The 14,192-nt window shown below is 35.1% G+C and overlaps 1 protein-coding gene across 1 annotated transcript in view; it reads right to left on the minus strand.

Moving 5' to 3' along the window:
- LOC129232471 (26S proteasome non-ATPase regulatory subunit 10-like) overlaps positions 1-14,192 on the minus strand; it is a 42,918-nt gene that overhangs the window by 27,762 nt on the left and 964 nt on the right. The window contains exon 2 of the mRNA XM_054866616.1: positions 13,371-13,455. Within this exon, the coding sequence (XP_054722591.1) occupies positions 13,371-13,455 (85 nt within the window). The remainder of the gene's footprint in view (positions 1-13,370; positions 13,456-14,192) is intronic.

Here is a 14,192-nt window from a genome sequence, read left to right on the forward strand (position 1 = left end):
TTCTTTATAACATGTTTTACCCCTATGCAATGTTTTATTGTCATTTGTGAACTGGAACTATTTTTTGAAAAAATCTAAAAAAGTGAAATCTGGATCAAATACATGGAGGCGTAAAACTTTAAATAGTAGTTTTTCGGTTTGACCTCAGCTGCAGATACGACTTTTGCGCTTAGCACGGCAGTATGTGTATGTGTGTGTAGGCATATGTGTTTGTGTCTGTGTGCAGACATGAATGTGTGGGTAGTTGTGTGCGTGTGTATGTGTTTGTATGTGTAGATGTCTGTATGTACGCATGTGTGTATGTGTTTGTGTGTGTATGTGTGTGTGCGTAGTTGTGTATGTATGTGCGTGTGTGTAGGATATTAATGCAATGTGGAGACGGTTTTCGCTATAGGAGCATCGTGAGGAGCCGGTCGACGGTGACGCTGCAGGGCGGGAAAATAAAATCATAGCACATCAAAACAGTCAAGCGAGAACAATAAGCAATCGTGATTGCTCAAAAAAAAACACAGAGTGTCATTTTCTTCTGAGTCATATCGTGAACTGGCTAAGTGTTATAGGGTCAGGTGGGGTGAAATGGGTCATGGGGTGAAATGGGTCATGCTGTGTATTTTTATTAATAAAAAATTTTTGGTCTGGCTGAATTTTTCTCAAACTTTACACAAGTTATGAGGGGCTTTCTGGCTACAATTCTGATTTTTTAAAAGTTTCTGTGTAAATTGCTGGGAGCGCTACACTGACATTTTGTTTCTCAAGTCACATGCGAATTTTTAGGAAGCCTGACAAACTTCTTAAAATCTTGCTATACATTTTTTTTCAATTGAAATTCTCAAGTGTTATCAGTTAGAACAGACTTTCATCTACAATTTTCAAAAAACAGGTAGAAAAAGTATCAATTCTTTCTTTTTTTGTTGCTATTTTCATGTGGTGGGGTGAAATGGGGCATAGTTAGGCTTAGCGAATTTTAATTCATAATGAGAGTAAATTGACTTTTAAAATCCATAAATAGGTCTTAAACGGAAATTTAGAAGATTTTTACAGGTAACAAAAATAAAGTATGTATTATTAATGTGTAGAATTCAAAAGCTAAACTTGCCATCCATATTTACAACCTATTACCGACCTACTCTTTCCTAATTCAAATTTTTTATTTATTCAATGAAAATGCCTGGGGTGTATGTAAGATAAAAGGAAAAAAAAATTCAGACTATGATTTAGAGGCTGCACTAATTTTAAGTTGAAGGTGATTTAGCAATTTCTGCAGCTGCAAGGAAATATAATATGCCAAGAGAAACATCGAGGAGATGGGTCTCCGGCGCACAAAGTCGAAAAGGTTGGTTAGACGTACAACGCTAAGTGAAGAAGAAAAATGTATTGCTTCAGCTCTACAAAGTGCGATTCCCCATTTGATAGAAAGATACAATCATTGTTGCTAAGGTATTTATAAAGACTAATTCTGAAAAATGCAATTGTGGCACTCTTGGTATAGAGTGAGCCAGGAATTTTGAAAAAAGATTGGCATGCCACTTATGTAAGAGAAAGCAAGAATTGCTCACGAAAGCAAGAGCCTGGACATCTTCAAAAAGCAGCAACCGAATGAAACCCAACTCTTGGATGAAGAAATGTCTAAGTTACTTATGCAAGAACTAACACCTGGGAAGTGGGTTCTTGTCTAATACACGGGCAAGAAGTCATCAAAAGAATTTGTTGATCACTTGACATAAAGTCAATGACCAAGATTACAACAGCATAAATTTTCTACGAAAAGCCAACTCAGGCAAATACTACATCTTTCCTGAGTAGGAAGATACAGACATTGTTTCTAGATGTCAAATTCTGAAGACATTGAATGAGCAGAATTGGATTGTTGCGGACATTATATTTTTGAGTTCAAAATATTTTGGTGTTGAATATGTTAAAATAAATAAATGGTTCTTTGGAAACAATTTTTCTCGGCTATTGTACGTATTTTGATAATAATTTCTTAGTTATTGTATGTTTCTATTGCAATGATCCATTTCACCCCATTAAAAACCCATTTCACCCCACCGTGGGGTAGAATGGGTCAGATACTTTAATTGCAATTTTCAGATTGTCAATGACAACAAATTTCAATGAGAAGCAGCTTAAATTAAAGGGGAAGAATCAGATGTAAAGAAGAAATTTTAAAAAAAGTACAAAAAAAAATTTATGGGTTTGCAAATGGCATCATTTTAAAAAATAGACAAAATCCGCCCCATTTCACCCCACCTGACCCTACCAGTTGCAGGAGCACAGACATGAAATCAATCCTCAGATGAAAGTTAAATCCCATAGCATGGCTACAAGCTTAAAATGAAATATATGTCAGAAATATTAAAGCCAAACTGTACTCAATGCCTTAAAACATGTTCAAAGCAATACCCGTTCTATTTCTGATAGTAGAAAAATTAACAATCTGAACTGAATACGATTCATCATTTGAAAAAAAAAAAAGAAGCATTATTCTCCTAACCTTAAGAGCAAACCTTGACTTCTAATAACTCTTGAGCACTTTTATTGAATTTACAACTGAAAACATTTGGCAAGTTGAACTAGAGCAAACGCTTTTTTGAGTTTACCAAAAGGTCTTAGGGTCCTTTCATCTTACATGAATTCAAAATCAGTAGGTAATAATAATCTTCCCAAAAGCAAAACTTTTAAACCTGGCTAATTTTGTTTTGTGACTTTTACCCAGTCCTAAGTTCACTAACCTTTTATGTAGAGAATTAAATTGCATCATACATTTTATTTCGTCATCATAAAAGTAACTTCTCTTTCTTCCCAAAAAATTTTTTTAGTTATAATTATTTTTAATGTTTATATAATTCCCTTTTCACTGCAATAATTAATTTTACAATAATGATTGATCCATTTATGAGTTGAACAAAAAATGAGTACAAATGCTTTATGCTAAAATATAAATAAATGAAAAAGCAAAAAAAAAAAGGTTGTTAAGAAAATGTTGCAAATAGCTTTTTCAAGGTCAGTCATCAATGCATGAAAAAAAAACCCTCAACTCACACAACAAAACAATTCTATGTTATTTTTTTCTCATTTAATTAAAATCATTTCAAACTGCACATGAGACTCGCTGTTGGGATAACTTCAAAACTTTTTATTATTTAAGAAGTAGTTAAAGCAGGGTTGCCAAAAGAAAAATGCAATAAAAAAAAGTAGCAAGAAACTTTCGAAAAAGTTTCAAAAAACTAGCACTCGTGTGATTAGATAAATCATCTAATGAATAGGTTGTAAAAAGTTGACATTTTTTTTCTTTAAGACGAATGAAAATACAAAAAAAAAGCCTTTTTTGTCCCCCAAATTTTAGAATTAATTTCACTCAAATAATCATAATTTAAATAACCTTTCATTGTGGCCTGAACCAATTTAATATGTTTAGCAGTAAGCTACCGCCCTTAAGCCAGAGCTGAGGCAGAAACAGCTACATGCAAAATACCAGACAGCCGAGTTATCACATCCAGAGACTGCATCTCCTTCTTGTCAGAACTCGTCTGTCGGGAGTAGGGAATAATCGAGCCAGAGGCCGATGCAGACAGGACGACATCTGAGACTCTAATAGCGGCAAGATGTTGCGTCATATCGTCGGTATGAGCAGTGATGTTCCCATCCATTTTTCCCAGGGTATAATCCCAGCAATGCATTAATGCACAATATGTGTATGTGATCATATACATAGTATGTCATAATATGAAAATTTATGAAGCTTGAGGGCATACGCTATATGTCTAAAAAATGTTTGAGAGTATATGGGGTACATGGAGTATACCTTCTGAGAACACGACTGGGTATGAGGATTGTCGGGCACGGGCGCCCATATGCAAAGTTGCAACGGGGGGGGGGGGGGGGGGGCTCAAATATTTCCCCCGGGGTTTAGCTGGATATTTTCCCCGTGGAAACTGATTTCAGGACAGATTAGAGACATTTTTTATAACTTATTCATTAATGGCTGGAGAAATGTTTTTACATTTTTGCAAAGAAAAAAGAACTAAAAGCAAGGAAGTTTTAATTTCAAAGGGGGGCTCGAGCCCCCCCCCCCCCCCCTTGCTTCCCTATATGGGTGCCCTTGCTGTCGGGATCTCCCTTCTCTTCCCGAACCACCAACCGTAGGTGGTTCTAACGAAGAATATGTTCACTTGAACAAAAGAAAAATCCAGATCATGATTGATCATACAAAAGAAAGATCCAAATCATGAGGATGACCTCAGTCCACCTCATCGGCACGGGTAGAAATGTAGAAAAAGGAGAAACTGGTCCATTGAACAGACGACTACAAGATTTCAGCAAAAACTCTGATGGTGTCCTTTCATTTTCTCATCCTGGTTTCAAGTAGTGAAAGAGTAAAGAGCAAATGACAAAAACATGAAAGCAAAATGATGAAAAGTGAAGTCAATTGGTGGTTTTCAACAGACACGATCGGGGAAGAGAAGGACACAACAGGAGGTGTCTTTCTGTTTAGAGTCAACAAAATCTCATCTGTGCTAGGGAGGAATTCAGTAGGGTCACAAAAACAAAGGCTGTAGAAAATTCTTCATCCATCTTTTCTCACAAAGAAAACCTAAGCACTGTAAATGAAGGTAAATTTCCTACAAATTCCAAATATCATGAGGCTTTTGAAAGAAAAATGGGAACAAGACTTCACCTGACCACTAAAATTTACATTCTGGTAGTCCAATGACGTCTTTGATGACTCATACCGGCGACGAGCGTCCATTTTCATTCTTGATTGGGAAATATTCCAATCAAAGTTTTCTTTCCTATTTAAATATTTTTCTACTCTCTTAATGCAATAAAAATTCAAAGATGAATCCACATACACATACTGTATTTGAAGTATAAGTAGACACGCAGCCCCAGACATTTTCGCAAATACTGTTTCTGACTAAGAGTAATGGTTTGCAATTCAAATTACTATTATTCGCATAATTGTATGTGTAAAAAAAAATAATATACATACAGTTTAAGGTAAATAGTTAGGAATATGTTTTATTTAAAAAAGATCTTTTATATTTTACAGCAAGAAAAAAAAACTTAAAAACCCTGCAACGATGCACTAAGTCTTCTTAAAGCACTTGGGCAGAATAGATATGTAAGCACATATATTCAGTAAGTTACCACCCTATAGCCAGGGCTAAGGAAAAAATACATGAAATACACCACTAGCTTAGTCAATTCCAGCCGAGGACTGCAGTTTTGTGCTTATTAGCCCTCATCGGCCCGGCATAGGAGTGACTGAGCTGGAGGTGGAAATCCACCCTCCAATAAGCACAAAACTGCAGTCCTCGGCTGGAATTGACTGAGCTGGCGGTGTATTTCATGTATGTAAGCACATGTTCAGCTCAAGAAAAAATAACTGATAAAAAGTTTCACTCACATTTTCCTGGGCAAGTCTTAAAACTGCTTCATCAGTCTGAAAAGAAAGATGGAGCTCGTTAATATCAAATGTGAACAAGAAATAAATCAAAGGATGCTAGAGACTAAGACATCAGAACTGCAGATTGTTTCCACTACTTCTCGATGTTAGGAAGTTTTAAAGTGATAATTCTCTCCGCTTTGAGCTCTATCTCTCGTAATTGCCACGAGCTTTCGATCGCAGTCATTTTATTATTTTAATTGGTCAATCCCTTCTATATTTCTCTAAAATGTTCAAAACACTAGACTGTGAAACATCAGGGTCAACCCCAGTAAGAGGCAAGGGTCCAGTAACAGACAGTTATAAGTTTGGATTTAAATAATAAGCATTTTAGGCAGGTAAAACGGATGTTGCTGTGGCCCATGAATATGGTACAACCATAAAGTGTTATCAGACTGAATTTTATGCGCCAGTTGGAATTCACAAGGCAGTGGCGGAAGGTTATATGAGCAGCCACCACCAGGTTAGCTGGTGTTTCATGTTCATTTGAATTTAATAAGACTTTAATTCTAAAAGTAAAGAACTCTTGACCATCTTGAAGAGTAAAAGGGAATTTTGTCTATTACTCATCCTTCCCTCCCTTATCCAGTCTGTTACTGCGTATCATCAGATCAGTGTCTGGATCTCCATCAGATCTTTCGGTGTCTGCTACAGGGGATCGGACCTTTTCTTGAAATGGGGCAGATAAAAATAGAACTAATTCATTCGGAGGATCGATCCAGAAGAAGCCAAACGTTAGATGAGATGTAGTTGCATGAGAGAAAAATAGTTTAAGAAATCTAAATACATGAAAAGGCTCAGAAAATTGAGTTAACCTGAGAGCAATGTCTTAAGCCTGTTTGTTACTGGTGCCGTTACCCTAATCTGATCAGTGATAAATTGCTGGGGTTTTTTCCCCCAGCTTTAAATGATACAATACACAACTTCATTGTATCAGAAGTGCTGTGGTACACCCAGAGGAAGGATGCAGCACCCTCCCCCCCCCCCATTTACACACCAGACCCCAGAGTCCTTGATTCCCCCAACTTCCTTAAAGGTCATCTAAAATTTTGGCAGAAGCAGGGACCTGTAAACAGGTTTTTTTTTTTTTTTTTTTTTTTTTGTGAAAAATGAAATAACTTTGTGAAAAATCAAATAATTCAGTGAAAAATCAAATAATTTAAAATTTCAAAATTTACATGTAGTTATATATTTGAGGAGGTGGTTACACAGTGCAAATTGCAATAGTGACATTTTTAAGGGAAGCTTTTTTAAGATTACTTGTCTCTTTTTTTGGAGAGGGGGACATCACTCTTGGGAGTTGTCATGTATATATATATTTTCCCAATATCTAAGTATGCAATGAGAAAAAAAATTTATTTTGGGTTAAAGAAAAGATTGGTTAATAGAATATTATGAAGGAATTTACAAACAATACGGATTTTGATGTTGGTCGCAATTATTAGATTTGAAAACAAAATTAGCATTTTTAGACACCAACGGAGGATGTTTGTGTGCTCCTGAAAAATATTTTAAGTTTTAAAGAGAAAACAGGAGTGTGGGGGGGGGGGGGGGTCCTATTTAAAACTAAGTACCCTAATACTTTTTAAATATTCATAATTTAATACATATATAGGGGAGACCCTTGGACACTTATCATATTTTGATTTTAATGCCAATTTTTGGAATCAAATTTAAATTCTATAAGTCACATTAAAATACCCCAACACATTTCTCTACAATATATTTTTAAAAATTAAGACAGTTTGAAAATAAAATATTGCCAGCTATTTAAAGTAAGAGTTCCAAGCTGTCCCAAAGTACAACATCCTATTGTACCTCGGGACACAATCCTGTTGTACTATGGGAAAATCTTCATGATTCAGGATACAGCCCAGGGTTAGAAATCAGTAAAAAATCCTACTGGTCCCTCGAACCAGTCAACGTGAATATGTACTGGTCCTCAAACAACACCACTGATCCGCTTTAAATTAAACACGAAATATGTTTGTACCAAAAAATTTTAGCTCATTGATAAAACACTTAACTGTAAAATTACTGTACTGCGAATAAAGTTCAAAATGGTAAACTTAAAATTAAATAACAATGTGTGAATGTGAACACTTAATATTAAATATGCTATTTCAGGGTGTTATTTTTCCCTCCAAGTGTGCGTAAAATTTAAATATGTGATTTAAAATTCAATAAAACTTTTGAAAATAAAATTAACTGTAAAAGAAGTCAACCAACAGTTTGACTAACAAATAGCTAAACATTGGCTAGGCTAATGCTTTTGAACTTTTTTTAGCAGAGGGTGATCAAAAATAGCCAACAGTTGGTGGTCCCATGGCCCAACGATTATATTTTTATGGTGGTCCGAGGCTGGTTTCACTGGTCTGGGACCAGTGGACCAGCAATAATTTCTTAACACTGCAGCCATATACCAGTTTTGCACCAAAAAACAAAAATTATTTTTCATGGTAATGAATAATAAATTATGAATAATGAATTATTATCTGACATTAAATGTGTTTAAGCGACTACATAGGATCAGAACATTGTTCCGTGTTCCTAAACATATCTTCATTAAGAACGATGTATATGTTGTACCTAGTAACATGTCCTAAGGTACAATATGTTTGGCTGCCCCGAGATACAATCACCACAAGTCTACTGCATTTAAGTAAGCAGTTCATTTTACACCCCATGCAAGTAATAAAATACTGCATGTTCCCAAAGGTCGATCATACAATACATACTTGTCTCATAGTCCCATACACGCAGAATGAATTTCAAACTCGTTTAAACTACCTATATTATTTGAATACTTGTAAGAAGTCCTCGTTCAATGAAATGAATGTGTAGTCCCAATGTTGCTTACATTCCTTTATGAAATTCCCGGTATGACAAACAAAATTTGCGGTCCCTTACAGATTGCTATACTGGTATTTCACTGCAGTACCCTTTGTCTCAGTTCTGAACCATGTTTAATGTTAATACTAACTGCATGCCTGGTGTTGCACGGTCTACCTAAAAAATGAAAGAGACGTCCAGTTGATGTTTTTGCTGTACTCCTGACATCAGTTTCAAACTCGTTAAGATTGTTACGTGAAACTAAAGCATCAAGATTTAATAAATACCATTAAGCATTAGTTAAAATCATTAAAAGCAATTTTTTTTGTTCAACTCTGTTTCCTTTTAAAAAATCCAAACAATCTTAATTTAATGTGTTCTTTTAACTAAACAGGAAAAAAAAAAGAGTTAGGATAAATCGAAAAGATAATTCCCCTCACCCATGTGAAGGGAAAAGTCCAACGAAATAAACATAATTAGTCGCACATCTCAAATTTACTGAAATATGAGGCTGGTAATGATAAACTTACACTGCAATAAAGAAACATAAGTAAAGAAATAACTTTCATATGCCGAAAAGAGTTAAGAACGTTGGCTGTGAAAAATTTTAAAAAAGGGCAGACGATAAATAAAGGTTATGTCCAAATTGAGCAACCGATTAACCCGGTTGGTTGTTTTGATGACATCAGTCCCACTGAAACAATTGTTAAAATGTTATTTATTAACAGAAATGTAAAATGGTAACAGAAACAAATAAAAAGCATTGCTTAGAATAAAAGAGAATTTTTGATTTACAATAAATTTCTCAACGAAAAAAATGCTTTAAAGAGTAGTTTTAGGATTTATATATAAGAATAAAAGAGATATATTAAACTAATTTAAAATAAAACTCTAGATGGAAATGTTGTTTTAAGATTTGGACAGCAGCCGAAAAATCCCTTTTAAAACAATTATAAGAATTTTATTTGCTCACCCATATGCAAAATGACAACAGGAAAGAAATAAAAATTCCTGAATAACATAATGTTAATTAATGTTTTAATTAATATTTCCGCTAATTAAAGTCGTACAATTACGAGATTGGTCTTACTGTTTTCTTTGGAAAATTTTCAAATCGATTGATACCTCGTTCGGATCTCTGCTCGGAGCGGTTCTTGAGAAGATCGAGCTTCAGACTTTCAGACAGACTCAAACAGATTTTAATAATATAGAAGATAAGGTAAGTTGAGTGGAAATCACTAAATTAGTTCCAAAAATTATTTTAATTATTATAAAAATGCATCTTATTCCCTTTATTTATGCATTTGAGTGTGCAAACATTACAAATACATAAATTATGTCCGACACGTCGGTGTGCTTTCGTGCAGTACAGCTTCGGCCAGCTCTTTGGCGGCAAAACCCATTTTTGGCCAGTCGAATGGCCAAAATTGTTTTCGTCCCGCCAAAACAGAACTCTGCACCACCACTCGTCGGATTTCTCCTTTCCACAAATGAATCGGTGAGATGCAATTGGACTATTTTAAGCTTCAAGTAAAACGCATTTAAAGATCAGATCCTAGGTAGGCTTTCATTGAAATTTTTTTCTAAATCAAGTTGTATACCGGAATACACCAGGGATACTATACAATCTCTTACCCCAAGACAGAGGAGAGGTTCACCTACCATTTGTACTGGTTATCTTCAAATTTTTAATTTTGCCACTTGCATCCCTTTGCTTCTCACTGCCTCAAATGACTGCTGTCCCCGGAATGGACTTTGCGCAATCTTTTTCATTAAAAAAAAAGCATTTGGCACTTGACAAACTTCCACAACCATGTCCCTATTTCCAAGGTGTGCGTGTCCTGTGGTCCTGGGACATGTCAAAATTTTCAGGGGGGAGGGGGAGGACATACATTCAATGCATTTTACTCAGTGCCCGATAAAGCTATTAGGGGGCCCATTGAAGTCAACCCTTACAATTTTAGCCATTGGCAAAAACAGTCTCAGCTATTGGTTTTAAAAAAAAAGTAGCCATTTGGGGACCCCCAAAAAGTAGGGGCCCTAGGCCATGGCCTTGTTGGCCTATTCAGTTATCAGGTCCCGATTTTACTAAAGACAAAACTGTAAAATACATGAAAAATGCATAGCTACATTCCGTTTTTACAATCCAGGGGGATTCGACGGACCGACGATAGTTGTCATTGTTGCTCGATGCTTGTTTTATGAAATGCGAGCTTTTCAGAAACCAATTCGTGACATTGTCACTCATCGTGCTTTTCGATTCGTGACATTGAACTAAACAATGCGAATCGGTGGGTCGGGAACCACCCATTTATGGGGTCATGAATTGATCTTGCAGAAACATTTCGGTTGAAAGATTTTACGTCACGGATTGTCAAAGTATTCTGCTTCGGGGGAACGAATCATACACAACACAAAGTTGGAACGAGAAGTGGGAAAGAAATATCTAAGAGTTTGTGCGTTCAAAGCAACATTGTGAGGACCAGGGTTAGCAAGGTTTCTCCCACCCCCGGTAAATACCATGTTAAAAACCGGTATTTACCGTCCTGGGAAATACTATGTTTTTCCCGCATGGGGAAAAACTGATTTTTAAAAACATAAACATCATTTCAAAACAATCTTTGAAAATATCAAAATTGAGTTCTAATTAAATAATAGCTTGGTAGAAAAAAAGAAGAAAATTTACAAAAATGGACAATTCTTCGTCTTCTACTTACACATTGGGTTTTAGCAGGGCCAGATTTGGAAGTGTGGAGGCCCCTAATCAGGGTTCGAAAAGATCATCATATTTTCGAAAATATCCGATACTTTGATATATATCCAAATATTTTGATATATATGTATATATCCAATATTTTCGATCAGCACTTTAATAGTAAATATATCCTGAAGGTACTGCTATTTATTTTTTTATATTACAGTGAAATCTCCGAATAGCGGACAGTCAAGGGACCAGAAGTTTTGTCCGTTATTGGGAGGTGTCCGCTATTAGGAGGAACTACTTAATTTACCTTTTTCAAAATGAGCTGTTGTTTTCTTTGTAGAACACAATCGAAACAATTGCGAAAGGTTTACTACATTTTACGTCAAGAGTAATTAATCTGTTTTTTCTTAATCAAGGTATACTGACAGCACACACTTGTCTTAAAAAGCATTTAATCAATTAAAGTAATCAGTTAAAACAGTTTGACATCTCTTTTTTGCATTACAAGCCTGTTTCTCAATATAAATATTTAAATCATTTACCTTAGCAAGTCTGCAGTGTTCCCTTTGCTCAGGAAAAAGTTTTTCAATTTTTTACTGTATTTCAGTGCTTCCGAAAATTCTCTACTTTTTATGGTTAATTTATTTATTTTATCTGGAGTATCACTATTGCATTATTGACAGTTGGCAGTATGACCTTGAATATGGGCAAATCTTTTTCATATCTAAAAATTAAACAAACCAACGAAACCACGGCGCCATAAAGCCGACTACTACCGGCGCCGGTCTGCTCAATTGCATCTCCCGAGAGCCCCAGTTAGAAAAAGCACCCAGTTTCCCCTTTTTTCTAAACTTTTGAATAGTTATTGTGTTCAAAATTCATTAAAATCTTAAGAAAAACGTACGTTAATTGCTAGACTGACATCAGTTTTCACTTATCTGCTTCAATATTCTCAAAACTAGTCGTAACAAAATTATGACTTTTTTTTCTTTTTCATTTTTTGCTGCTCGCAAAAAGTACTAAGTCTTTTAGTTCATTTTTTTTCTGCCCCCAACTTTTAAGCCCCAATCGCTGCTTCTGCCCATTACCACCCTTTTAATTCCAAGAAACAGTGATAAGGAAATGAAGGGGGGGGGGGATATCAGTTGTGGAGGATGAAAAGCTTTGTAAGGCAAGCAGTTACTAAGATATTTTGTGAAAAGAAGAAAAAAAAAACGGAAGTGCTACGATCGCAAGGGAAATTTTTTGTGAAATAACTGTCCGTTATTCGGAGTGTTCGTTATTCAGAGTGAATTACATGGAATGGCCTATATTGAGGGACTGGGACTTGCAAAAATGTCCGTTAATTAGAGGTGTCCGTTATTCGGGAGTGTCCGTTAAGGGAGGTTTCACTGTATTATTACTATAATTTATAGGGGAGAAAAAACGTAAAATTTGCTGACTCGTGAAAGTTAGGATATTTTGTAAAAATTTTATTGTAGGGGCCACTTTGTTGTGGAGGCCCCGGGGCAGTAGCCCTGCCTGCCCTCCCCTAAATCCGACCCTGGGTTTTAGCATCATGTAACAAAGCACATTGGATGCTTTTTGCAGTATTTCTAATCCCTTCAGATAAAAATGTCTTCGACTAATTTGTGAAACATTCCATTTGAGTGGACAAGAATCTGGCAACAACTGTTATTGATAATGCAAAAAAAAAAAAAAACATTCTGTGTAAATATCACAACGAACCAGAATTTAAAAAAAAAGTTTGATAGGTCTACCTAAAAATGTAATAAAAACTTTATTTAAATTAAGCACAAATTATTTATTGCTTCTCCTGATGACCCTGGTATTTTTAAGTTTAAGAATTTTATTTTATTATGTTCTAAAATATTTATTTAGGAAATTAATTATTGTTAAAAATTTTATGTTTTATGCAATAATTTATTTATATTCCTTTCCTACAGAATAATTTTAAAACCAAGAGAATTTTAAAATAACTATTTATTTCTAACTTTCATTTTAGATCATCAGATTCAGAAAGACAAAATATTTCTTACGTATTGTTATTTGGAAGTTTTTCCCGGTTTTTACCACTTTTTCCCGGTATTTACCATTTTCTCAGTATTTCCCAGTTTTTCCTGGCGGGATGGGAAAAACAAGTTTTGGACGGGAAAAAGCCAACCCTGGTGAGGACTGATGTGGTCGATAAAAATCTGATAAGTTGAAATTAATTAATGGGTGATGGTCATTTGGACGAGTTTTTAGGTGCACAAAACTTAGCAGTGGTAACAAAAGTTTATTTTAAAACTCGTCCCATTATTCTTTTATTGCAAAACATTGGGTTACCTTAAATTTAGTTTCATTTCGGTAGAGTAACAGCAAAACACAAATAGTCTCACTCACCCAGTTCATCTCGACTTTAATTTGATCTTTCACTTTCGTGGAAGTACTCGATTTCCTTTTTTCTCTTTTTGAGAGTATCCTGAATCTAAAAACAAAAGAAACATTATAAATTCAAACACATTTTTCAACAACTCAAAAATGAATTCCTTGAAAATCATACATTAAAAAAGATACAAGATTTTAAAACATGGGATTTAATTTAAATCATTTATTTACCCCCCCCCCCCCCCCCAATTCTGCCTTAATTATTTATACTGGCGATGCAACGGTTGAATAGAAACAAAGCACAGGTCACATTTAAAGCGTCATTTTGCTTCATTAATAGTTAAATGTACATTATCAGTGGTTTAAAAAATGATTTGGAGTTTTTTTATCATAACATTATTTTAAACATTAAAAGTATTTGGCCGAAAACATCCCTTTGCTTCTTGCTGCCTCCAATGGTCTTGAAATTGGTGAGAACAAAATTCTTTATCCTATCCCGATTGTCCAGGTAATATCTTTCAGAACATGAAGTTCTCTAATTGTGTACCCAATTTAGTGATCACTTATACAGTAGAAGACCATTATAACGCACACCTTGGGACCAGAGCTTTTGCGCCCCAAAACAGAATACTTTACTATGTTCTGCAACGCAAAATCATTTTACCAAAATTGTTCTGCAAGTACTTCAAGCATTGTACGTGAAAAAACGTGCCATTTCCACAAATTGGGTGCCAAAAATCAAAATAGTTTCATGTAGGATTTTTTTAACTGGACTGTTGCTATTTATTTTTGTGGAAGTGAGATATTTCCGGAAACATCACAGTTTTCAACCAAATG

This window comes from Uloborus diversus, unplaced genomic scaffold (assembly GCF_026930045.1).
Source record: "Uloborus diversus isolate 005 unplaced genomic scaffold, Udiv.v.3.1 scaffold_12, whole genome shotgun sequence".
Classification (NCBI taxonomy): Eukaryota; Metazoa; Arthropoda; class Arachnida; order Araneae; family Uloboridae; genus Uloborus; species Uloborus diversus.